Below are 25,996 nucleotides of genomic sequence, written 5' to 3'. Positions count from 1 at the left end.
AGCGACGCACGGATGCACGCCAAGACCGTAGGATCCTACGCAGTGCCGTAGGGGACCACACCGCCACTTCCCAGCAAATTAGGGACACTGTTGCTCCTGGGGTATCGGCGAGGACCATTCGCAACCGTCTCCATGAAGCTGGGCTACGGTCCCGCACACCGTTAGGCCGTCTTCCGCTCACGCCCCAACGTCGTGCAACCCGCCTCCAGTGGTGTCGCGACAGGCGTGAACGGAGGGACGAATGGAGACGTGTCGTCTTCAGCGATGAGAGTCGCTTCTGCCTTGGTGCCAATGATGGTCGTATGCGTGTTTGGCGCCGTGCAGGTGAGCTCCACAATCAGGACTGCATACGACCGAAGCACACAGAGCCAACACCCGGCATCATGGTGTGGGGAGCGATCTCCTACACTGGCCGTACACCACTGGTGATCGTCGAGGGGACACTGAATAGTGCACGGTACATCCAAACCGTCATCGAACCCATCGTTCTACCATTCCTAGACCGGCAAGGGAACTTGCTGTTCCAACAGGACAATGCACGTCCGCATGTCTCCCGTGCCACCCAACGTACTCTAGAAGGTGTAAGTCAACTACCCTGGCCAGCAAGATCTCCGGATCTGTCCCCCATTGAGCATGTTTGGGACTGGATGAAGCGTCGTCTCACGCGGTCTGCACGTCCAGCACGAACGCTGGTCCAACTGAGGCGCCAGGTGGAAATGGCATGGCAAGCCGTTCCACAGGACTACATCCAGCATCTCTACGATCGTCTCCATGGGAGAATAGCAGCCTGCATTGCTGCGAAAGGTGGATATACACTGTACTAGTGCCGACATTGTGCATGCTCTGTTGCCTGTGTGTATGTGCCTGTGGTTCTGTCAGTGTGATCATGTGATGTATCTGACCCCAGGAATGTGTCAATAAAGTTTCCCCTTCCTGGGACAATGAATTCACGGTGTTCTTATTTCAATTTCCAGGAGTGCAGCAACAGTGAACCACACATACAAAATGACAATCGATAAATACACCCATAGCAAGTGAAATACCAATACGCAAAACAAAAACGCTACGAACTTACGCAGCAACCTAATACATTCGACAAATGAACATCACATATGTAATACGACGCTGGAAAAACATTTTTATCAGTTTTCAGTTGCAAATAAGAACATCTAAAAGTCATGAATCTTTCCCAAAGCTGAACATCTACAAATTAGTTATTTTATAGCAGTAATTTCCAGTTTATTTTAACCTACTGGACAAATAAGAATTTAATAAACTAGTTCAATCAGATACTGTGCTTGATTATTTTATTTCCCATGCTCATCAGAATGCTCCATGGCTTACCCATTGAACTCTCAGGCATCTTCTGATGATGAATCAAAATATGTCTTTAGTTTCATTACTTCAGTTTTTTTTATACAATCGCTTGCCTTCTAGGTTCTTTTTCAGGTGATCGATTATTGTCCTTGAAATTGTGTTAGTTTTCTTCTCTTCAACAATCATTGGAGTGCAAAATATCTTGTTTCGACCTTACAGATAAAATTATCTTTGTCTTTTTGCTTACAAATAATTCAGCTTCAGGGATTCTGAATGGTAGCTTCTTCTTCATTAATCAGCTTCTTCTTCATTAATCTAATAGCAGTGGTCTTGAAATCGGACATATTCCAGTTCTTGTTCGAACCATGTAGGTGCCACAGTGACTCCGAACCTCATAGTAATCTTATGGTATGGTTATGGTCTCAAGTTTTCTCAACTCCTTTCCAGTGGTATCAAATACCGTATCAGGGGGCATATAACCGTGACCCCCGAGTGGGAAGTAGTGAGCAACTTTGTCGAAAACATATTATAGATGTCTAGTACAGACAGTAGACGTTCGCCTTTGGGAAAGTTCGTTTTTTTCTCGATGTTGAGTTTAGAAAATTTCACCGTTTTACGTCCAAGATTAAACAGACACATAGTAAGTTTCGATAAAACCAGTATACTGAAAGAGATTTGTCCCAATTAGACGTACACGAATACAAATATAATTCATTTTTGCAAATTTTGTAGTTACTGAGTTTTATAAAAACGGTCCTTAACTAGTCTAATGAAGATATTCACTAAGGGCCTTACTTGTTCTTGCTTTATATTCTGTACTGCCCCAGAATTTGTTCTCGAAGCACAACTCCCGCCACTGCACCGGGTTAGACGCTGTATTCAAGTCACGTATTGTCGTAAAACAGTTATATAAATGGTAGTGAACTATTACTTCCAGTATACGCTTTATTTTCTCATCACATCCTCTCCTCTGCGTAATTTCTAATACTCAGCCATTGCAGCGATATGTAAAACGACTTAGAGAGTGGTGGTCGCATTACCTGTGTAGCAGGAGGCTCCCTTTCGGAGACTGATACTCCGGAGACCGCTGCATGTTCATCCAACTGGGATGGCCGTTAGTCCACCATATCAGTTTCATAGGCACTTTCTATCTTTTTATTGGAGCTTTAGTATGCCGTTTCGCTAATACAATCGTCATCTCACTTTCTGGAATTGGAGTTCTAGTTTGGAACTCTGCTTGTATGTATCAGTAGTGATTTACGCTCGCTTTACTTGCAGTTATAGATCTCACTCTTTATTGTGTTTTGCCTTTGGTGACATGAATTCGCGATAGCCGCTGCACTGTTAGATTGCCGGCAGGTGTGGCTGAGCGGTTCTAGGCGCTTCAGTCTGGAAACGCGCTACCGCTACGGTCGCAGGTTCGAATCCTTCCTCGGGCATGGATGTGTGTGATGTCCTTAGTTAGGTTTAAGTAGTTCTAGGTTCTAGGTGACTGATGACCTCGAATGTTAAGTCCCATAGTGCTCAGAGCCATTTGAACCATTTGAACCACTGTTAGATTCTTGATCGAAGTGTCCACAGGTGTACTGTCCGTTTATAGTGTCCAACGGGCGCAATGTTTCGGTGATCATACGTGTTGCCAACGTCAGGGCCGCTGACGAACTGAGCTCCAGATAATTTTTATTTTCTTTTTCTTTTTTTTTATTGTCGTGTCATATATTGGGGAACGGCCCATCAGTTTCGCCGATCCGCCATGTATGCCTGTGTGCGTAGGGTGTTTAGGTTTTTTGGATACTCTTTATTTGGCTTTAGGGGAACAGGATTATTAGTTTTGGATACAGATGTCCGCCAATCCGCCTGCGTAGACTGTGGTTTCTTCTTCCTTCTTGAAATGTGGAATTCTTCTTCTTCTTGCGCAGGTTGTTTCCATTTTTGCTAACATGTTGCAAGTTTCTCTTTCCGTTCCTGTCTTTGCTGGTCCACACGAGTGTACGATGATGTAAAAGCATGGGTGCCTATTGTAATATGCGCTCTATTTGTCTAACATATGAGGTTCATTTCTATCTAACATAAGAGTTTAACTGTCTATGTAGGTCTGCAATGTGCTATAATCCTAATACTACAGTCCTAATATTACAGTGTCTATCCTAATCGTGTAAGTCTAGAGAAGGCTAGTGGAACATTTATATATCATTAATAGCGCCACGGTCTTAATGTTGCAATCCTATCTATCCTAACGGTTCGAATATAGGGGGACATTTATATATCAGTGACCTATACTATTTGAGATGAGCCTATTCTACTGGGACTTCTTTCAAGCTACGTGGAACTCTTTGCTTGTGCCAGCGTGTATGTTTACTAGTTCCTTTGCTGACTATGTCTACAGTTCTTTCCAATGTTGTCTAATTTATTAAAGACTTTAGCTGCACGTTTTCTGATTATATCGTCTACTAAGACCAGCTCCAATATCTCGTCGAGGCCTCTGTTTCGTGCCCAAGGTGGAGCTCTTGGTATACGGTGTACTACTTTATTTTGCACTATTTGTAGCTGGTATCGCGTTGTTCTACTTGCTGTGCCCCAGGACGTGCAGCCGTAATTCCTTGTGGGCAGAACTGTCTTTTTGTACGGAATTTTTTTGGTCTCTTGTTTGACCTTGATCCTGCAGATAGGGAAGAGGGCTTTGGTGAGGTTTGGAGCTTTCACCTTACTTTCCTTGATGCCATGGTGGTAGAGGAGCTTCCTGTCCAGTATGTTGCCAAGGTACTTGACTTAGTCCCTCCAAGGCAGTTCCTTTGCATTGAGTCGAAGTCTTTCTCCGAAGATGTGTCTTTCTCCAGTGATGGGTAGACTGCTGCTAATTACTTTCCATGGATTTTCATGACGAAGTTCCTATTGGACAGGAAGCTGTCTATTAGTTTTGTGTACGTGGCAGGAATGGTTGTCTGAGTAATTTCCAGATTAGGTATCCAACCCATACCTTATCGAAGCCGTTTTGCCAACCGAGTAACATGGCAGATGTTGAATTTTCGAGATTCATGTTTTGGGATGCGTGTTCAGTTATCCGAAGCACTTGAAATTCTACTGAAACCTTCCGCTGAAAGCAGAACTATTCGTCTCTAAGGGCGTTCTCTTCATTTAGGGCCTTCTATATTCGGTTGAGTACAGCCATCTCCAGAATTTTTGCCATGGTTTCGAGGAGACTTTTAGGGCGGTTTTTGGCCAGGAGACTGGAGTCTTTCCCTAGTTTAGTAACAGTTATTATTTGGCTTTCTTCCAAGCTGCTGGATAGTAGCTTAGTGGCAGTCATTTGTTTATGATTCGGGTGAGAAATAGCAATGGTTTCCTTGGAACGTTTTTGAGGTGCATATATAGTTATTATCCAGGCCGCTCCGTTTATGTATTTATTTTCTGATTTCTGTGGGTGTGGCAAGTTCTGGAGGTATGTCTGGTGTATTTCTGAGTACTTCGATTTCCTGCAATAACCTGTCATTCTTTTCCTGGTCGTCTCGGCTGCGGACCTCGAATTTCGGGAGGCAGGTTTGCTCCTCGAACCTATCCGGGACGAGTTCGGTCTTCGATAGGGTGTGAAATACAGTGCCTTGATTGCCCACAAGAGCCGTCTTCCCTGCCTGCTGACCTTTCAGTTTTTGGACTACTCTCCAGTCATCTAGCGATTGAAGCTTGCATGATTCCATTCTGTCATCCCAAATTTCTGATTTTCATTCTAGAAGGCGTGTTTGTTACTCCCTTGTCCAAGTTGTTGATTTCTGTGCGGTCCCTTGGGTTGCGGGTGTGTTGCCATCGTTTTCTCGCTTTAGTCTTGGGGTAACGCAGGTCTAGTAGAAGAGGGACAAAATCATCTGTGGATTTTGTATGCATCGTCGTCTTGGTGACGTTTTTGGCTGCCTTTTGTATGTCTCTTGTAAGTTTCTGTATTGCTTCATATCTTCATATTGGTGGTGATGTCAGCGGTTGGTTGGGTTGAAGCAGTAAGCACCGATCTGTATTGCTCCCAGTTTATTTCTACGGGTTTGTTGCGTGAGTGAGGCGGCGGCACGACCTTTCGGTAGTGTGTGAGCACTAGGTGGTGGTCTGAGAATAGGTGGTGGCATGCTTCCATGACCATATGTCCATTTAGGCCTTTTGTTAGGACAATGTTCGCGACGTCTAGTCTGTGCTCAGGTAGAAGTGCCTCGGGACGTCAGGTCCTCGCACGATGAACTGTAATGTGCCTTCGACAGCCTGAAACATATTACTTTTGGACTGGGTACTCGAGAGTTCCAAAACGGATGTTTCACATTTAGAGCTGCCCCGAGAAACACCATCGGGTGTAGCCCCATTATTGTTTGTAGATCGTCTTCTAAAAGTTGGCGATTTGTGGATATGGCTCCGATCAATACCATCCCATAACTGGTATCTATTTTCGCGAGTATTAGTTTGGCGGTTTCTATTGCCGCGTGGATCATCGTGTTCTTCAAAAAGATCGCTGTGACACTGTCACGTTGGTTCCGGCGGTCGGACCTGTAGCAGGTGATATTTCCGTGTCGGAATGCGGACGCGCCACAAACCAGACATCATCATCACCTGAGTCGGAATCTGTCGGACGGCCGCAGATGTGTCTCCAGTCCTCCCGCCGGAGGTTCGAGTCCTCTCTCGGGCATTTGTGTGTGTATGTTGGTCTTAGCATAAGCTAATTTAAGTAGTGTGTAAGTCTAGGAACCGGTGATCTCTGTAGTTTGGTCCTTTAGGAATTCACACACATTTTGAACAGAATTTAATACATACAGACTTTCCTGCTAAGCGTGCGAATCGGCCGTGACGAGAGAGCTACCGCCGCTTAGTGCAAATATACAGAATGATACATTTTTGACACCTAATTTAATGTTTCGAATAGCGGCCAGTTCATGTAGACAGCTCGACTGTCCCAGATGTAATTGTTACAAAGGGGACTAGATGAGTAAAATAAAGGAGTTGTTTGATATTACATTACAGACGACTTCCATCAATCAGGACTTCAATTTGTTGAAATGAAATATTTCTTATACATACGTCATTTTATAACAAAACCCGTAGCATAGTCATTATCCTAATTCCTGAATATTTCGTGACCGTACACCTTTTTTTTTCGGTTGGGGCTCGACTGACCCTACCCAAAGTACTTTCTTCTATACTAGATTGAATGCCGTTACCTTCTCGTAATGAAATAAAAGTATTCGGTCCGAAACTCGATGAATGTGTCCATTCAATGCCTGATGAAGTAGAGAGTGAGTTCAGCTTCAACGGTGACGCAGATCTTGATCAAAATTATAGAAGCAAGCATGACAGTGATTCAGTTAGGCGAGTAAGAGGAAAATGAAAATGAGGTGGAAAAGGTGTTAGAAGCAATTAGATCAAAAAACAGGAAAACAAAAGTTTACTATTTTAGTTCAAATGGTTCACATGGCTCTGAGCACTATGGGAGTTAACTTTTGAGGTCTTCAGTCTCCTAGAACTTAGAATTACTTAAACCTAACTAACCTAAAGACATCACACACATCCATGCCCGAGGCAGGATGAGAACCTGCGACCCTAGTGGTCACGCGGCTCCAGACTGTAGCGCCTAGAACCGCTCGGCCACCCCAGCTGGCTTACTGTTTTAGTTGTAGCACACCAGTGAGCAGTGAATGTTGAAAGGAAGTTTGTAGGAACTGCGTATAAAACTCTTTGTTTTGTTTACTTCTTGACTGAAGAAGTTTACAATTTACATTATTTCATTGCTAAGTATCCTATTTTTATAATCCATTAATAATTTCTGACTCAACAATTTTGTGATGGTAAGAAACATTCCAATTCTTTGTACACAAAATTTTTTTTAGTTAAAGTGTTTATTCAAGAAGAAAGTAAAGAAAATTCGGACCCGGAAACACTGGAGCTTAGTTCGTCAGCACACCTGACGATGGCGACATGTCTGATCATAGAATTTTTGTGCCCGGTGGACACTATAAACCGGCAGTACACCCATGAATTGTTCCATCAACAGATACACTGGAGAAACTGAAAAATCACATCATACAGGTATACCTTGTTAGAGTCTTGGTCGATTTGCCTCTGACTTACGTTTTTTAGTCATATACGATGAATCTAACTATATCTTTAATTTACTCCGTGTATTGAGCAACCAGTCTCAATATTCAGGCACTGAATTTAGACATTGAATTTAGAATTCAATGCCTGAAAGTGAAAGCTGAAAGCGTTAGAGTTTTTCCACACACCTCGAAGGGGAATGAAGTGTTACTCCTGGGCAGCTGTAACTTTTTAGGTTTACATTAAATTACTTGTCCGACGGTGCACCTTAAGGGCGTAGAATGGTACCTTACAAAACAGAGATGTAGCTTAACCTAATACACACGCCCCATAATAATAGTCGGTTTGTCTGTGTTTCCAGGCGGTTCGTCGACATCGTGTGCGATGCGGGAAAAGCTGCCTGTGTTCCAAAGTGACATTGTAAATGTAGTTAAGAGCGAAACACGGGAAAAATATTAGGTAAATTGAAGGGGGAGAGGCATAAAGGAAAGAGAAGGAACTGATTTTGTAAGTTTCATCGGGAGTTCGTGCGGAACCAGCGGCGACGAATTAAAATGTATACTAGACTGGGACTCCAACCGGAGCTCTCCTGCCTACTACGCAGTTGTGTTAACAACTTTGTTACACAGGCGTTTACTGTAAATGCTCTCCAGCCACCTACCCACAGTTCTTGTCCATGTGCTTCGTGCTCGCTAATTTTAGATTCCTGCTGGAGATCCAACGTAATTGCGCATCTCACTGAAGCTTGTCGATTCATTGCTCATCGAGGTGAATCGGATATGTGAATGCGTGATGCCTTTTCTTTTCGACGTTTCCGAAAAGACAGACACCACGAACTCGTATAATTCATACACGGAAAAGTGTCTAGACGATTTACGTGCAGTCGCCAGAAGTCAAATTAAGGCTATATTTTGGGGTCGAGAAGGACGCCCTGGCTTCTGCGGAATTGCACCATTTGCATATACCAGATTCTGAATCTGACACACGCTGTTAGTAAGATTTGATTCTCTGCTGTTTTACGCCAAATAATAACTTTAAAATGTTGTATGCACACCCCAGGAGTTGGACCTGCTGTGCAGCAACATTTTCAAATGTGAGACACTGAAGTCTATTAGACGCCATTCACAGGATTTCAAAACAACAGGGTGCTTTTCGTACAATACAAGCATTTTGTCTAGGTTTGCTTGAATTGTTGAACGTTACGTCTCCGAATAAACCGTAACTTCTAGTTGGTACATGAATAATAAACTATACTGCAACCTTTCTCTCTGAGTACCAACAACTAAGCGAATGACCTATGTTTACTCCACACACGATAGTGCAAAGGAACACACCAGTGTGTCTGAGACAGTATAACGAGGTATTTTACACGCAGTAACTTGGAGTTGGACACTGCAGCGTTACCGGTAACCGCAGTCTGTATTCCTGGCAATAGTTCCTCGCCCAAATACAGACTCAGGAGTTGCGTCGGTCATGGAAGAGTCGTACAAAAACCATGAACCTCTTAACTGAAATGCAGGAAATTAATTCACTGACGAGTTGGATAAACACCAAATGCTTTGTATCTGTGAACGCATTAGATATATTTGGTTCTGTTATGGTGATGTAGTTTGCTAAATGCAGTTGAACAACGAAAGAGGAAATTAAGGCTATTTCTTAACCTAAGAAAGTACCAGCTTGTGAGCCTGATCTCTGTTCACATACTTTTTCCAAATCACACTTCTTATACCATTCTGAACTTGTTTTTTTTTTTAATGTTTTGCATTTTGAACTTTTCAAAATGAAAAAAAAAAACTGAACCTGGAGTGGTTTCCCAACTTATGGTCCAAATGGCTCTGAGCACTATGGGACTTAACATAAGAGGGCATCAATCCTCTAGAACTTAGAACTACTTAAACCTAACTAACCTAAGGACATCACATACATCCATGCCCGAGGCAGGATTCGAACCTGCCACCGTAGCAGTCACGCGGTTCCATACTGAAGCGCCTAGAATCGCTCCGCCACCGCGGCCGGTTTCCTATCTTAAAAGTCGTGTGTCGGTCTTAACATTGCAAATGGTGTACTTGCGGAAGCGCTAGCTAATGAAATGAGTCTGAAATTGTATAACTGTATTTGAACAGGCCTTTACCAATATCGTCAGAAAACTTAAAACTTTGCTACAGAAACAGTGCTGTGAAATTCTGTATTGTGCATTGTAGTAAGCAGTGCTGCAATGCGCGACCCCACAAGCCATGACCTGGAATTCCGATAAATAAAACTTAACAGAATGAGAAATGCTACATAAAATTACAAATAGAATTTTGAAATAATAAATAACCAAAGCCGTGTTGGTTAGCAGTGCAGTCTCAGGCGCCTTGGCACAGTTCGCGCGGCTCTCCCCGTCGGAGGTTGGAGTCCTCCCTCGGCCATGGGTGTGTGTGTTGTCCTTAGTGTAAGTTAGTTTAAGGTGGATTAAGTAGTATGTAAGCCTAGGGACCGATGACCTCAGCAGTTTGGTCCCATAGAACTTGCCACAAATTTACAAAATAACCAAATGTTGGTGTTAAAATGCCCTATGAATTTACGTTCGCCAGCTAATTGAAGAAAATTCCATACATTAGATAATACACAAGCACATTATGATTAACACTACTGTAAGAAAGACTATCTGACAAAGATATGTAATCTCGGCTGAATTTTATCTAAACTGAACCTGATAATTTTGATGTAAGATATTTAACTATGAATGATTTTATTATGTTCTCACTGTGTTGTAAAATTGACCCAAACAAATTTTCATGGACAACCTGTGGCAACTCCGTACTGCTTCAAAATGCTGCACATAAGAAATAGAGCAGCAGCAAAATAGGTAAAAGGAGAGAAAACCTTGTGCAGTGCAGTGCAAGGAGATGCAATTTTTCTAAGTAGATCACGATATTTAATTCCGCAGAGTGTAGTACATAGACACATATAAACGTAAAAATGAAATTTTTCGTGAGGAAACGGTGTTGGAATTTGAGCTTCCTAAATGTATGAAAAGAATCTCATTAAAAAACTATTGTGAAAACTAAAACTCATATTTTGACAGTCACAGTGATCTTTGCAAAAATTAACACTAGAACATTGCTGTGTGCTGACCATTGAAAGGAGAAAAATTAATAAACAAATATTAACAAAAAGAATGGGCAAGTGTACGATATCGCTAATTGCTGCATTTCATTGCCGAAAATTCCGTGTTTCGCGGGACATTTTCACCTTGGAGTACTAAGAGGCCACTGCGCAATTCCGCCGCAGCATAGTTTGTTAAACCAGATACTAAGCGATAAGATCAAGTGCTGTAAGGAACGTAAAAAATAGTGTTGGCTAATGACTACCCCTTCCTTTCCTGTAATGAAAACAAAGTAGAGGCACTTGTCTAATGCATCTCTATACATCTAAATGCTGATTCCTTAGATATACCTGATCTCTGCTCATAGGCAACACATATTACTCTGCCGTAAAATTAATTACTGCATTGGTAAAGGGGTGGTAAATCTGTAAGCTCTGAGAGCAAGCCACGTGAAGTGATAACTTTATCTAGTCTCGCCTGAACAAAGAAATTAAGTAACCCAAAACAATGAGGAAAAATGCTGCTGAAACATTTCATTATTCAACACAGCATAACTACGTCTAAGAAAGCAGTGTAGAAACGACATTACCTCAAATCTTCACTCGTCAAATTAATTTGGACCAAATCATATTTCTAACATTCATTATCCTCTGTATCTTTATCTCTGTGCTCTCAAGTTCTTTCCAGATCGTTCAGTAGAATGATCAACACCCGATTCCCTCGCAAGTTTCTCATAGAATGCTAAAATAACGACAATGCTGCTAGCAACCAAAGATCACATTACTTGAACTCAGAAACTCTGTGGCGTAACGTATCGACTATTGAAAATTTATGTTTGAAAAAATATCCGGTATCATATGGAGTACGCAACATCAAATGAAAATAGAGCTTACATCACTTTCCTTGAATACCAAACATTAACTAGAAACCTTATAATATGTTATGACGTACTCTGTGAACGGAAGAGAAAAGATTGTTACCTTTAAGATATCTCTCACACCACCGACGTTTAACTGGTTGTCACCGCGAGGAACTCTCTTCAAAGCAGTGAATCGGTTGCACGCAGACCGCCCATACCTTACGTCGGGCGTACACAGTTTGTCACAGAGCCGCTATCTCGGTTCTTGGTTCCGTCATGCACGTCGGCGACAGGTTTTCGTCTCGCTTCGTCGTTGTTCCTTGTCGCTTCTGCAAACGGTTACCTTATCACGTCTTGTTTTGTCTCACTATGTGCTGAGCACGCTCCAGCCAGGTGCAGCGGCAGCCAAAATCACCATGTGATTTTAGTGAACCCGCACACAACTTGAACAACTTGTGTTCCCAGAAAACTATTCAGAGCGTTATTACACTATTGTTTGTCCTGGCAGCATCAGAAGATTCTTTTACAAAAATAAAGTTAACACACAAAAATTTACTGAAGCTTTTCTTTTTAGTAACTTTTTATTTATTTCCTGATTTTACATCCGTTAGTACACAACTGAGAATGATTTATCAAATTCTGTATCATATTATCTTTCTAAATATTAATAGTTTTGACGTTATTAAAACTACCAGCTTCGAGCCTCTCATCCCAACAGAAAGACTAAAAAGTGAAGGAAAATTATCTTTATCCTTTTATTCATCTCTTTTTCCATGTAGAACCTACATCAAACTGCTTCGAAGACACCACAATGTGAAATATCTCTACTTTACCTTATTTCACTGTACATACAGTCATACATTTACGTTAGGATTGCGAAAAGACCAGCAATAAGTCCATCATATTTTATGTGAATTATTTATAGCGTTTCAAAAGCATTTAGAAAATGTTCCATGCTAGACATGTGTTTCGGAAGTGGGTATACGTTAGACTTCGTGTTCTTTAACGATTAAAAGACATTTTGAAGTTTTCTCCTCAGTTGTATTTTTGATAAATATTTACATTACGTGTCGCACAATTTGTCAATTACGGCCTTGCAGGTCATTTTCAAGCTCAGTAGGTGTCTGTGTGTTGTGTAACACATCAACTGTGCTTGCAAACCGCCTGTGATGCCGAAAAGCCGGCCGGGGTGGCCGAGCGGTTCTAGGCGCTACAGTCTGGAACCGCGCGACCGCTACGGTCGCAGGTTCGAATCCTGCCTCGGGCATGGATGTGTGTGACGTCCTTGGGTTAGTTAAGTTTAAGTAGTTCTAAGTTCTATGGGACTGATGACCTCAGCAGTTAAGTCCCATAGTGCTCAGAGCCATTTGAACCATTCTTTTTTATGCCGAAACGGAGAAATCGTGCAAGGTGTAGTAAACTGCCTATCTGTAAAACAGTAGAGGTGGAAAACTTCAAAATGTGTGAGCAAGCATACGGCATGTGAATGTGGTACCTCACATGAAGAAAGTGATTGTTAAGGGATGATCATCAAATGCTTCAAATGGCTCGAGCACTATGGGACTTAATAACTGAGGTCATCAGTCACCTAGACTTAGAGCTACTTAAACCTAACTAACCTAAGGACATCACACACATCCATGCCCGAGGCAGGAATCAAACCTGCGACCGTAGCAGCAGCGCGGTTCCGGACTGAAGCGCCTAGAACCGCTCGGCCACAACGGCCAGCTGGATTATCATCACTTATGACTATATAAATACGAGTACGGTATATTCGAGACAAGATTACTGTAGTGGTAGGGAACAGGTAGGCAGGTGCTGGCCGGAAATTAAATGTCATTTGGACAGAGAGTTTATTACATTCAGTTTCAAAACACAGTAAAGGAATCATGGAAACTGATAAGTTGATAGCTTTAAACGTTTGCATAAAATGATCACGGACTCTACTCTAAACCATTAACCTGAACACTCAAGCTGTTTTGTTTACAAAGATAAACTTTGACAGTCTACTATGAAATAAGTTAAGGAAGTAAATTTAAACAATGTAATGTGGCCAAACACAGAGTGGAGCTTAAGGCCACAGCAGCAATACAAGCTCAAATTCACTTAAAATTTAAACATGTTTCTACAAAGCCAATCTTTATTAACTGTAACGATAGTTACGTAAGTTTTCTAGGTTTCCCAATTTTTGATAAAAGCCTGAACTGGTAACAATACAAAAACGTTCTGTTCATTTGTACCAAATTTAAATATCTACACTTCACATAAAACTCAGTAATTTATCATGGGAGTAACTCATAGTAGTTTATACAGCCCTTAACAAAAGGCTGCTTCCCGAAGCAGAATCTTAATGCTTAAAGACAATATCAAGACTCAGGCTTGCAACAAACAGAAAATAGTTAATGATTAGATTTACGTAAATAAATGAGGCGACTCTCAAGAGTATAAATAAAGTTAATAACAAAATACTCAATTTATGCAGAAGGTGCCTTATTCAGCCTTTAATAATACGCGGGACACACTCTGTCAGCGTGGCCAACGTCATGTGAGGTAGTCACATCCTGGAGTTCAGGATGAACTTTCAAGATTTTCAACTGAGCACGTCAACTACACAACAAATACACTCCTGGAAATGGAAAAAAGAACACATTGCCACCGGTGTGTCAGACCCACCATACTTGCTCCGGACACTGCGAGAGGGCTGTACAAGCAATGATCACACGCACGGCACAGCGGACACACCAGGAACAGCGGTGTTGGCCGTCGAATGGCGCTAGCTGCGCAGCATTTGTGCAGCGCCGCCGTCGGTGTCAGCCAGTTTGCCGTGGCATACGGAGCTCCAGCGCAGTCATTAACACTGGTAGCATGCCGCGACAGCGTGGACGTGAACCGTATGTGCAGCTGACGGACTTTGAGCGAGGGCGTATAGTGGGCATGCGGGAGGCCGGGTGGACGTACCGCCGAATTGCTCAACACGTGGGGCGTGAGGTCTCCACAGTACATCGATGTTGTCGCCAGTGGTCGGCGGAAGGTGCACGTGCCCGTCGACCTGGGACCGGACCGCAGCGACGCACGGATGCACGCCAAGACCGTAGGATCCTACGCAGTGCCGTAGGGGACCGCACCGCCACTTCCCAGCAAATTAGGGACACTGTTACTCCTGGGGTATCGGCGAGTACCATTCGCAACCGTCTCCATGAAGCTGGGCTACGGTCCCGCACACCGTTAGGCCGTCTTCCGCTCACGCCCCAACATCGTTCAGCCCGCCTCCAGTGGTGTCGCGACAGGCGTGAATGGAGGGACGAATGGAGACGTGTCGTCTTCAGCGATGAGAGTCGCTTCTGCCTTGGTGCCAATGATGGTCGTATGCGTGTTTGGCGCCGTGCAGGTGAGCGCCACAATCAGGACTGCATACGACCGAGGCACACAGGGCCAACACCCGGCATCATGGTGTGGGGAGCGATCTCCTACACTGGCCGTACACCACTGGTGATCGTCGAGGGGACACTGAATAGTGCACGGTACATCCAAACCGTCATCGAACCCATCGTTCTACCATTCCTAGACCGGCAAGGGAACTTGCTGTTCCAACAGGACAATGCACGTCCGCATGTCTCCCGTGCCACCCAACGTACTCTAGAAGGTGTAAGTCAACTACCCTGGCCAGCAAGATCTCCGGATCTGTCCCCCATTGAGCATGTTTGGGACTGGATGAAGCGTCGTCTCACGCGGTCTGCACGTCCAGCACGAACGCTGGTCCAACTGAGGCGCCAGGTGGAAATGGCATGGCAAGCCGTTCCACAGGACTACATCCAGCATCTCTACGATCGTCTCCATGGGAGAATAGCAGCCTGCATTGCTGCGAAAGGTGGATATACACTGTACTAGTGCCGACATTGTGCATGCTCTGTTGCCTGTGTCTATGTGCCTGTGGTTCTGTCAGTGTGATCATGTGATGTATCTGACCCCAGGAATGTGTCAATAAAGTTTCCCCTTCCTGGGACAATGAATTCACGGTGTTCTTATTTCAATTTCCAGGAGTGTATTTGTAACATAAAGCGGTTACTACAAGCAGCTAACCGCACACAAAAACGCGCAAGGTATATCATTCACAGGTTTAAAACGGAATCTTTAGATATCCGTACTACTGCATTTACAACAATTCAATTTCTACATGAACAAAAAAATACGTGACCAGCTGCGAGGTCACTGTAAAGTTAAGCACTACTTAGAACGCTGCAGGTTACTTAAGTACGTAGCAAATCGTTCTGAGTCTTCACATAAATAAACACTCTGTAACCAGGACGCAATGCACTGATCTACCAACATAGGACAGTCCCTCAGCGCTTTTTAGTGGATCTGAATACTTTGGAACACTACATTTTTTACTGACTGTAACGATAGCATAAAGGCGACAGACTACCGGAACCAGGAAGTGCGACTACCATTCACATGATCAGCGTATCACAATGCTAAGAACGTGGCATAGTACTGATCAGATTTCAGCTCTGAACTACACTACTGGCCATTAAAATTGCTACACCAAGAAGAAATGCAGATGATAGACGGGTATTCATTCGACAGGTATAGTATAGCAGAACTGACATATTACATTTTCACGCAATTTGGGTGCATAGATCCTGAGAAATCAGTACCCAGAGCAACCACCTCTGGCCGTAATAACTGCCTTGATACACCTGGGCACTGAGTCAAACAGAGCTTGGATGGCGTTTACAGGTACAGGTGCCCATGCAGCTTCAACACGATAACACAGTTCATCAAGAGTAGCGACTGGCGTATTGTGACGAGCCAGTTGCTCGGCCACCATTGACCAGACATTTTCAATTGGTGAGAGACCTGGAGAATGTGCTGGCCAGGGCAGCAGCTAAACATTTTCTGTATCCAGACCTGCAACCTGCGACCGTGCATTGTCCTGCTGAAATGTAGGGTTTCGCAGGGATCGAATGAAGGGTAGAGCCACGGGTAGTAACACATCTGAAATGTAACGTCCACTGTTCAAAGTGCCGTCAATGCGAACAAGAGGTGACCGAGACGTGTAACCAATGGCACCCCGTACCATCACGCCGGGTGATACGCCAGTATGGCGATAACGAATACACGCTTCCAATGTGCGTTCACCGCGATGTCGCCAAACACGGATGCGACCATCACGATGCTGTAAACAGAACCTTGATTCATCCGAAAAAATGAAGTTTTGCCATTCGTGCACCCATGTTCGTCGTTGAGTACACCATCGCAGGCGCTCCTGTCTGTGATGCAGCGTCAAAGGTAACCGCAGCCATGGTCTCCGAGCTGATAGTCCATGCTGCTGCAAATGTCGTCGAACTGTTCGTGCAGATGGTTGCTGTCTTGCAAAAGTCCCCATCTGTTGACTCAGAGATCGAAACGTGGCTGCACGATCCGTTACAGCCATGCGGATACGATGCCTGTCATCTCGACTGCTAGTGATACGGTGCCGTTGGGATCCAGCACGGCGTTCCATATTATCCTCCTAAACCCACCGGTTCGATATTCTGCTAACAGTCATTGGATCTCTACCACCGCGATCAGCAACGTCGCTATACGATAAACCGCAATCGCGATAGGCTACAATCCGACCTTTATCAAAGTCGCAAACGTGATGGTACGCGTTTCTCCTCCTCACACGAGGCATCACAACAAAGCTTCACCAGGCAACGCCGGTCAACTGCTGTTTGTGTATGAGAAATCGACTGGAAACTTTCCTCATGTCAGCACGTTGTACGTGTCGCCACCGGCGCCAACCTTGTGTAAGTGCTATGAAAAGCTAATCATTTGCATATCACAGCAGCTTCTTCCTGTCAGTCAAATTTCGCGTCTGTAGCACGCCATCGTCGTGGTGTAGCAATTTAAATGGCCAGTAGTGTACATTCCAGAGTGATGGGTGAACCGCACAAATGCAGCTCCCTGCATTAACAGGGTACCACCAAGACACGCCCACCACTCGAACAGTTGTAGACTGCCCCCGCTACCACAACTGATACCCGCAGGCACCGCCCTTTACTTCACACACAAACGGCGAGCCGGCTGTCCCGACACCTGTAGCAAACATGAGACCTCAGCCACCGGAAACACGACGTCGTGCCTCTGGTCTGGTGATTGCCTACAACTCGGCTAATCTCCGGCGTCATCGTGCACGCACGTAAATAGCAGATCTCTCTGTCCCCGATACCCTCTGGAGGCAAAACTAAAAACCACAACTTAACAAACCGTAGAAGGAGCGAGGCAAGGCAAGTGCGACAAGGACGAATGGATGTCAAAATTGCTGGCGCACGGCTCGCTTGCTATCTGGCCTCTGTCCACTCATACATCCTTCGTTAATTTCTCGCTCTTACGGCTCAAAAATCAAGCATTTGTAACTTAAATAAAGTTTGCAATGTTGTCTGATGCCACCTTTACTTTAGCAGCCTTAGTAAAATTTTTAGCTGAAAACGAGTGCAGAGTGCTGTAGCGACTTGCAACACGTTTTGTTTTACTTGTTAACATATTCTCTTTTCCTGAATACCCTAGGCTATGTTAAGACAAGTGCTGGTACGTCGAACATCAAGGTTAATTACGGTCCTTGACAAAATCGTCGTCGGCCGGGGTGGCCTAGCGGTTCTAGGCGCTACAGTCTGGAACCGCGCGACCGCTGCGGTCACAGGTTCGAATCCTGCCTCGGGCATGGATGTGTGTGATGTCCTTAGGTTTGTTAGGTTTAAGTAGTTCTAAGTTCTAGAGGACTGATGACCTTAGAAGTTAAGTCCCATAGTGCTCAGAGCCCAGCCACAAAATCGTCAAAAAAGAAAACAATTAAATGTTTGTAACTTAATAACTACGTTCGATGGTAACTCAGTTGAAAAAATCACCCACTCTATCTTTTACAGTCACGTACCCAGACAGAGATGGAAATATGACCGTCCTTAAAATATGACAAAAATGTCCAGGTCAACAATGCAAACTACTCATTTGCTACCTTCGTTACAGTACATTGGGTCAACAGTGACGAGATGGCATTGACATTGATGAAATCTCTGTTTTTGCGTCGTTGGTAGATATTAGGCAACAGCTAGACGTTAAGGTTCTCGTTTATCGATGAGCAGAAATCAGGTATATCTATGGAATCAGCATTTACATGTGTAGAGATGCATTAGACAAGTGCCGCTACTTTGTTATCATTAAAGGAAAGGAAGGGGTAGTCATTAGCAAACACTATTTTTTACGTTTCTTACAGCACTTGATCTTATCGCTTAGTATCTGCTTTAACAAACTATGCTGCGGCGGAATTGTGCAGTGACCTCGTAGTACTCCAAAGTGAAAATGCCCCGCGAAACACGGAATTTTCGACAATGAAGTGCACCAGTTAGCGATACCGTACACTTGCCCATTCATTTTGTTAATATTTGTTTATTAATTTTTCTCTTTTCAATGGGCAGCCCACAACAATGTTTTAGTGGTTTTATCTGGCGCATTCTATGTATAAGTGTGCACTACATTACAGAATAAATGTTACCTGGTAAAAAGGGAACTAAAAATTCAACTAGATGCTAGATACTAGAAGTACTGCCTCGTTTGGGCACTACTTTAAGACAGCCACAGTAGTTTGCAAATTGATGTAATGCGGAGGAAATATCTGAGCCTGTCATTTATAATTCTTACCTGCAAATTAACATTGCTCGAAGCGAGCAATTATTCGACGCATTAACTGGCAGTAAACTCGCATGTTACCGACTTTACACATCGCTTCTCTCATATATATATTATATGACAGTACATTCATGTAAATTAGTCTTTTGGTATGAACGATTTATTGAAATGTGTCAGTCAACTGTGTTAGCTTCAGAGATAGTCTTTTGTATGTTTGCGAGAAGTCTCGCTTAAACGGCTTTTTAAACAATCCTCGTTTTGCGTTTACCGTCCAGTGGATAAATTGCAATACCGACACAGCAATAAAATTCTTTGCTTTGTCCAGTTTTTCAAACACAGAAAATTTTCTAAAGTTCAGAGAGATTTATAAAGCGTCTACTCGTTCACTTTTGATGGTTCACATATTGTCAACCCAGTTGAATACACTAGCGTCATTTCTGTCCGCTCCATTATATTCTGTACACGGTAGCAGTTTTTCCTATTTATGGTACAAGTCAGATCGAACTGTGTTACTTTGAAGTGATTCATCATGCGAAAGATACTTTCGTCCTTAAATTGTACGCGCCAGTGTATGAACGCACTCCAGAGGAAGCTTAACCAGGTGGGGGAAAAGTTGATAATGTTAACAACTAGCGATACAGATGTGATCTGCTTTGGGAACGATCTAGCTAGATCTTTAATCGAACAATAGTGAGCATTGCCTCATTTTTTAAATGTAGTAAAGTGATACTTTTATCGTTCAAAAATGGATCTGAGCACTACGGGACTTAACAGCTGTGGTCATCAGTCCCCTAGAACTTAGAACTACTTAAACCTAACTAACCTAAGGACATCACACACATCCATGCCCGAGGCAGGATTCGAACCTGCGACCGTAGCAGTCGCACGGTTCCGGACTGCGCGCCTAGAACCGCGAGACCACCGCGGCCAGCACTTTTGTCGTTCGCAGTTGCTGTGGTTGTATTGCAGCACAGCGCAGTACCCTCGCTGAGAAGGTTGCAGGTCCAATCTCGGGTAGGAGCAGCGATTTTTCCTCGTTTCAGTCCCTCCAGTACGGCCCCAGGTACACTGAACCTGCTATCAGGCTGATTACCGGCTGTCTTTTCCCTTGAGTAATAGGCGTCCAGGGCGACGGGCTCGTCCGTCTCCCTCTGCTAGTGCTGGGGTGGGCGATACGTGCACCTTACCAGCTATCAGACCAACAGCCACGTCACGCTTTCAGTGCCACAGACTTTCCTCCTACTTTCTTTCTCTTTCACGTCTTTTGTTAACTGCCGAGCATATATCTCTTGTGCTTTATCATATGTGTATACATCGACTCATCTCTCGAGTTTGCTCTCTATTTTTGCTGCAATACCAGTCTCAACTGGGTACACAAATTTACTCATTTAGATGTGACCGGAAAACATCACACGCTGTAGAGTTGGATGTGTTTACAGACTTGTGAGTAAGACGCGTGACTTTCTACTACTCTGTGCTCTGACCGACAGCCACAGCCACAGGTCAGAGCGGACATGTCCGCTGAAACACAGCGAACTACTTAGGTTGAAATGTCAGACTCTGATAAGTACTGTTGAGCTGCCTCCTGGTACAAATTCTGACTCGAACCAGCGACGAGAGCATGTGTCCACTTTGCGAATCGAAGCGAAACCGTAATGCAAGTACAGCGTAATCGTGTTCGAAGCGAAATCTGTACAATCAGTAACCCACAGAAAGCCAGCCCTATTGTCATTGTCAAAAAAATAAAGCAAGTCATTCTCAGCTTTGTACAAGTGAACTAACGAAGTACCCGCTGCAAATGGAAATTCATCAACCCCTGGTGAGGGAGAATTTTGAATCCTGCCGTAACGCCTTTTCCTTATGTTCCGACGCCATATTTCTTTCATTTCTTATTTGGTTCCTACAATCTCCCTCCATATTAAATCTCTAGTCCCACATTTTTCTATCTTACCGCTTAATTTAGTGTCATGCGCTGGGAGTTACATTTGAGAAATACGGATAGTGGTGACCTAAATCTTCCCGAGAAATAAATAAACAGGTACCTCTGGCAACGAGGCTGGGGGCTATCGTACGCCTTACTGGTGAATCCTCCGTGTGCGAGTGCCTGTAAAGCTCAAGTACTGGCGTTAGCATTCCTTCTACAACAAGAAATCTTCAAAATCGTTGCTTTGTTAACTAACCATAGAGTGACACTTGCTTCTCATACTCAACTGCACATTGACTGGAGCAGTTCTCAGTAGTTAAACAATAAACAACACTATACAGAGAGCGTGAACTGCCATGACTGTGTTGTCCGGACCATCTCTCAACACAGACTGCGCTTTTCAGTTAAACTTGTTAGTAGTTCAGACTTCGAACAGTATTCGTATAACTTCATACTTGTTTGGGGATTGCGTTTACTAAATTCAATTGTTTTCGTTATCAGTGGTGTGCTAATGTTCACATTTCATTGTGGAATGACAAACAAACAGTTTCTGAAGGATCGAAATGTTTAACTATCATACACCTTTGGTAATAACAAATACTTAGTCTCGCCGTTTTGGCACCTAAATCCTTGGTAACTTCCCACCACAGTGTCCTGTCAATCGTACACCTTCAACTGTGACCATCCCCCCTGCCACTACTCCTGATTCAACCGAGGATGACCAGCTGACACGGTTCAGCGTGTGGACAAGATATGAGGCCTAGGTGTTAGCGAACCGACCTACTGCGAATCTTTGATGACTCTGTATTCCCTGTGTCTGAGGCGCAAAATATTACGAAAACAAAGTATATTTCATAAAAGCTCATCATGGAGGACAAACCTTACCTGAAATCTAATAACAGATTTACATTATGATGATTCGAAAAATCATCAAGACCAATTGGGCCATCACCAGGTACAGATGATATCTAGATGTTGTAGCAGTCTCAAACTCTGGTCCATCACCGGGTTTGGGTGAAGTCAAGGTGACCCCATCACCAGGTATGGGTGATGCCTAGATATCGTGGGAGCTTGGGGCTCACATTTGTTACCACATACCCAGTGATGGGATGGCGAACTGCTCTGGAGTACAAGTCGATGCCGTCCTGGCTCCATGTCAAGCACTTTACCAGTGTCTCACTTATGTAGCACGCAGTATTTGGCCATGGGTCTTCAATGTGAATCTGCTGCAAGTTCTCAACGATGCGAAAGCACGTGAGAATGCTCATCATCTCAGCACTATTACAGTTGAGCCACCATTTGTCATCCTGGAGGATGGTGTAAGAACCTAATAGTGGGTGAATGCCCAAAACGCAGGTGACGACCGCGTACAGTGCCTGCTGGACCCAGTTTCCAGCTAGTGCCAATGGCTGTCTGCACGGATCGACAGCAGGTCTCTTGCATCTGATCGTCCAGCGTCCGACAGGCCAGGTAGGTTGCTCCCAGGGTCAATGGCAGCTTCTACCCCAGGAGCTGGCATCACGTAGTACGCCATAGCTTTACAGACAGTCCATTGCACTACAAATATCAAGGTCCCAACAGGGAGGGGTTGGGTCCTGTCAGGTTCTCAACTCAGAAGCACTGGGGAACGACAGCAGATGGATTTTACGTTCCTACACTTGCCTTAGTGGATAGCACCTTGGGCCATAAGATATACAGAACGGACACATGCATTGATTGATAGCTATACAATGAATCAAACCATCATACTAGACAAGGGGAAGTGTCATTAAAACCTTGGTGGCCCGAGCTAACAAAATCTGCTTGCCAGTTTATTTGCAGGATCAATTAAAACACTTATGGTTGAGCTTCAAGAGAAATGGATATGCTATTAAGGAGATTGACTGAGCACTCACTCCATCAAAGAAGAAAAGAAGCTGGGACTACGGAGCAACAACGACCGCCATCTGGAAACGTTTTTCTCCCGTTCATTAATTAAATTACGGACCGCTTGGGGCAAGTTTTTGCCAAGTATGGAATCGAAACAAATTTCAGACCCAATAATAAGATATATTTAATAATGGAAAAAGATGCACAGCAAGCCCTAGCAACTAGTGGGGTACATAAAATTCTGTGCAGTTGGAGACAAGAGTATGCTGAAACCACGAAAAAAAGTGTCAACACCCGCTCAGCCGAACACAAAATGCGTGTTATTGTGATTTTATTTGGGCAGGCAGCGCTGAGTCGGAAGAGGCCGTTTGCAAGTTGTTTCTATCAGATAAGCTGTTAAATCTTCTGCCACTCAGATGAAGGAGCTTTTAATAGGGGATTGGTATTGACAATGGCGACATTCCTATATCTTGAGAGAGCGATCTGCATTTTTTGAGTGATTATGACAATCGCGTCACTCCTCTTTTTTTTATTCTGCTCGACGATAGGAGGTAAGGTGTTACTGTTTACCTTACTGTTTGATGTGTTATGTGGAGACACTGTGATTAGATTTTCCTGCGAGCCGTGTAGCAGAGTGAAGATTAGACTGAGATCAATATATAGCATTTTGATTACGTTCGCGTCCCATGTTTAGCCCGCGATGAGCAGTTAGTATGTCGACATCTTGGGTTGTCGGGTGTTCTGCCGGATATCAGCGTCGTACTTGCACGATATTTCGGTCACGTAGCTCGTAACCTTCATCAGGTGCGACCTGAGACTGCTCCTCGAGTGGACCTGGTCCAGTATTTATGCCTATGGCCTTCCCCCTCCACCAACGGCTGCAGGCGCTTCCTCTGTGGTCCGCGCCTATTCCCTGCGACCTGCTGGAGCGTTGCTGCTCCGTTTTCCGTCCGCTGCGGTTCTATGTGTCCCCTCTGCGGTCCGCGCCCACCAAACCAGTGGACCAGGTCCACTCGAGGAGCAGTCTCAGGTCGCACCTGATGAAGGTTACGAGCTACGTGACCGAAATATCGTGCAAGTACGACGCTGATATCCGGCAGAACACCCTACAACCCAAGATGTCATTAGATCGCCGGGAAAGCCTGAAGTGTCACAGTTAGTATGTTGTTATTTCATTCTACAGACTGGTAATATTTCTACATTTTCTTCAATATTGCCGATTCAAAATTTCACTTCATCAAGAGTAGCAGATAGTTCGAATTGTATTAACCTGTGTGAGGGTCCGTCATAGTAATTATCCTTTTGAATTTTCATTTTCATTATGTTTGTCAGACTTATGTTCACATCTCATGCGTTTCTGAAGTAACAGCATATAAACATTTTGTGATTAATGCTAGTTTGGATTTTAACTTATTTCTCCCTAAACAAGTTGTCTATGAGAAGTCACTCTTATGCAGTAGGGCCAATTTTTTAAGTGTGTGATAAATCACGCCACAGAACGACGTAACTGCGCTTGCCGAGTCCTTATGTCATTCTTTTCAGATGGCGTTGCACTGTCAGTCCGTCTTTGATCAAAGTGATGATAGGATGTACCATTGCGCAATATTTGTACCAGTATCTTTTTCAACGTGATTGTATAACAGATATATATCACTACGATTACTAGACTAGTACACTTGACTGTTAACAGACGCCATACATGCTACGATTTTGTTTTCCACGATTGAATTGAGCATTACTATGAATCTTCTTGAAGCTTCGTGCAGTGATCTGATGCAAATTTTTCAACAGGGAGTAATAATAATAGTTTGCAGAGCTGAAAATTGGCTTTTTCAAGTTCATATATTTAAAAACTTTTTAAGTTATGGTTTATGAGATAATTTTGAGAGTATGGCTTTTTTGCTTTTTGTTGAAGTTTTTCATCAGTTTAACATAGAAAATGAATAACTGATCTGAATGAGACAAGGAGAACCCACTGTGAAGAAGATGGAGGAAGACGTTCGAAGTCTACATATCTTTCTGATTCAGAAGATTTTTCAATTGATTTGATTAGTCGAATCAACGATCAGTTAGAATGCATTACAGCTAGTGATCTTGCTACTGATAGTCAGGGTATCAGTAGGACAGAAAAAGTAGTAATGATGTGGTTCAACAGTTGGAAAGTAACAAAAAACATGAAGCAAACGGAGATGATTCTCAAGCTTGACAGTTTGTTTTCACTACAGAGTAAACAACGGAGTGTTAGTATAGATAAAGAACTATCATAGTTAATCTACATGTGAATTACTACTAGGCTTCAGGAAGGATCCCAGAGCAACCACCAGAATAATGGAGTGTTATGACAACCAGTTTTAAAAATAGGGGAATATCATAGGGAACAAATAAAGGTAATTGAAGCTATTAGCAAAAGTAGTAGTGCAGATTTAGCGAAGTATCTGTCACAAAAAACAGAAACTAGTACAAAGAAGTTTGATGAGAAATTAAAAGACAAAGTTAAGGCCATTGGAAGACACTTGACTGAAAAAGTAAGGACTTTCTAAGGACAGATAAGTAGTCATGAACAAAGGTATGAGTCCATGAGGGAAAACATCATACAAAGATTTACTGAAATGAATGTGCTTTCAGGGGAAGAGCTCGAAAGAGAGTTCGACAGTAGAATGTCTAGTGCTGAGAATAAGTCTGCCACTATTGAAAAATGCAAAAACAATACCAGTTAGGTTTTAAGGAAGAGGTTAAACATCTGCAAAATAATTTTCAAGATGTAAGAAAGGAAAGTGAGGAAGCAAAGTTAGAGGTATCACAAAGAACAGAGATTATGCCAGGTCAACTGGCTGTCATTCAAATAAGAGGATAAGTTTTGGATCTTATCATGTTTACACAAGGATTGTAAGAGAATTTGAAGGAATTGAATCTTGCTGAAAAGGAGATGTGAACAAACGGGGAAAATGTAGATCATCAAGGTCATTTATTTCCTCACTTCGGGAAAAATTCAAATCAGTCTTCGTAATATGCTCACATTCAGGAATGATGAACTGGAGAAAATAAAATCATTATTGATATTTAAGGTTAGGCAAATGTAAATCAGTAGGAGGAGTGGGGATTAGTGAAAGAACGAAACGTCAGACTATCAGAAACTGAAACGAAGACTGGAAAATGTGTTGGTGAAGAGCTGTAAAGTATTTCAGGTCAAGTATCTGATGAAGGTATG

At 43.4% G+C, this 25,996-nt stretch overlaps 1 protein-coding gene across 1 annotated transcript in view; it reads right to left on the bottom strand.

Annotated features, from left to right (window-relative positions):
* Positions 1-22,453, bottom strand: part of LOC124613643 (glucose dehydrogenase [FAD, quinone]-like) — a 36,098-nt gene extending 13,645 nt beyond the window's left edge. Inside the window, exon 1 of the mRNA XM_047142359.1 lies at positions 22,339-22,453. Within this exon, the coding sequence (XP_046998315.1) occupies positions 22,339-22,453 (115 nt within the window). The remainder of the gene's footprint in view (positions 1-22,338) is intronic.
* Between the last annotated feature and the right edge of the window lie 3,543 nt (positions 22,454-25,996).

The sequence above is a fragment of the Schistocerca americana genome, chromosome 4, assembly GCF_021461395.2.
Source record: "Schistocerca americana isolate TAMUIC-IGC-003095 chromosome 4, iqSchAmer2.1, whole genome shotgun sequence".
NCBI classification, from domain to species: Eukaryota; Metazoa; Arthropoda; class Insecta; order Orthoptera; family Acrididae; genus Schistocerca; species Schistocerca americana.
This window is presented reverse-complemented; position numbering and strand designations above follow the sequence as displayed.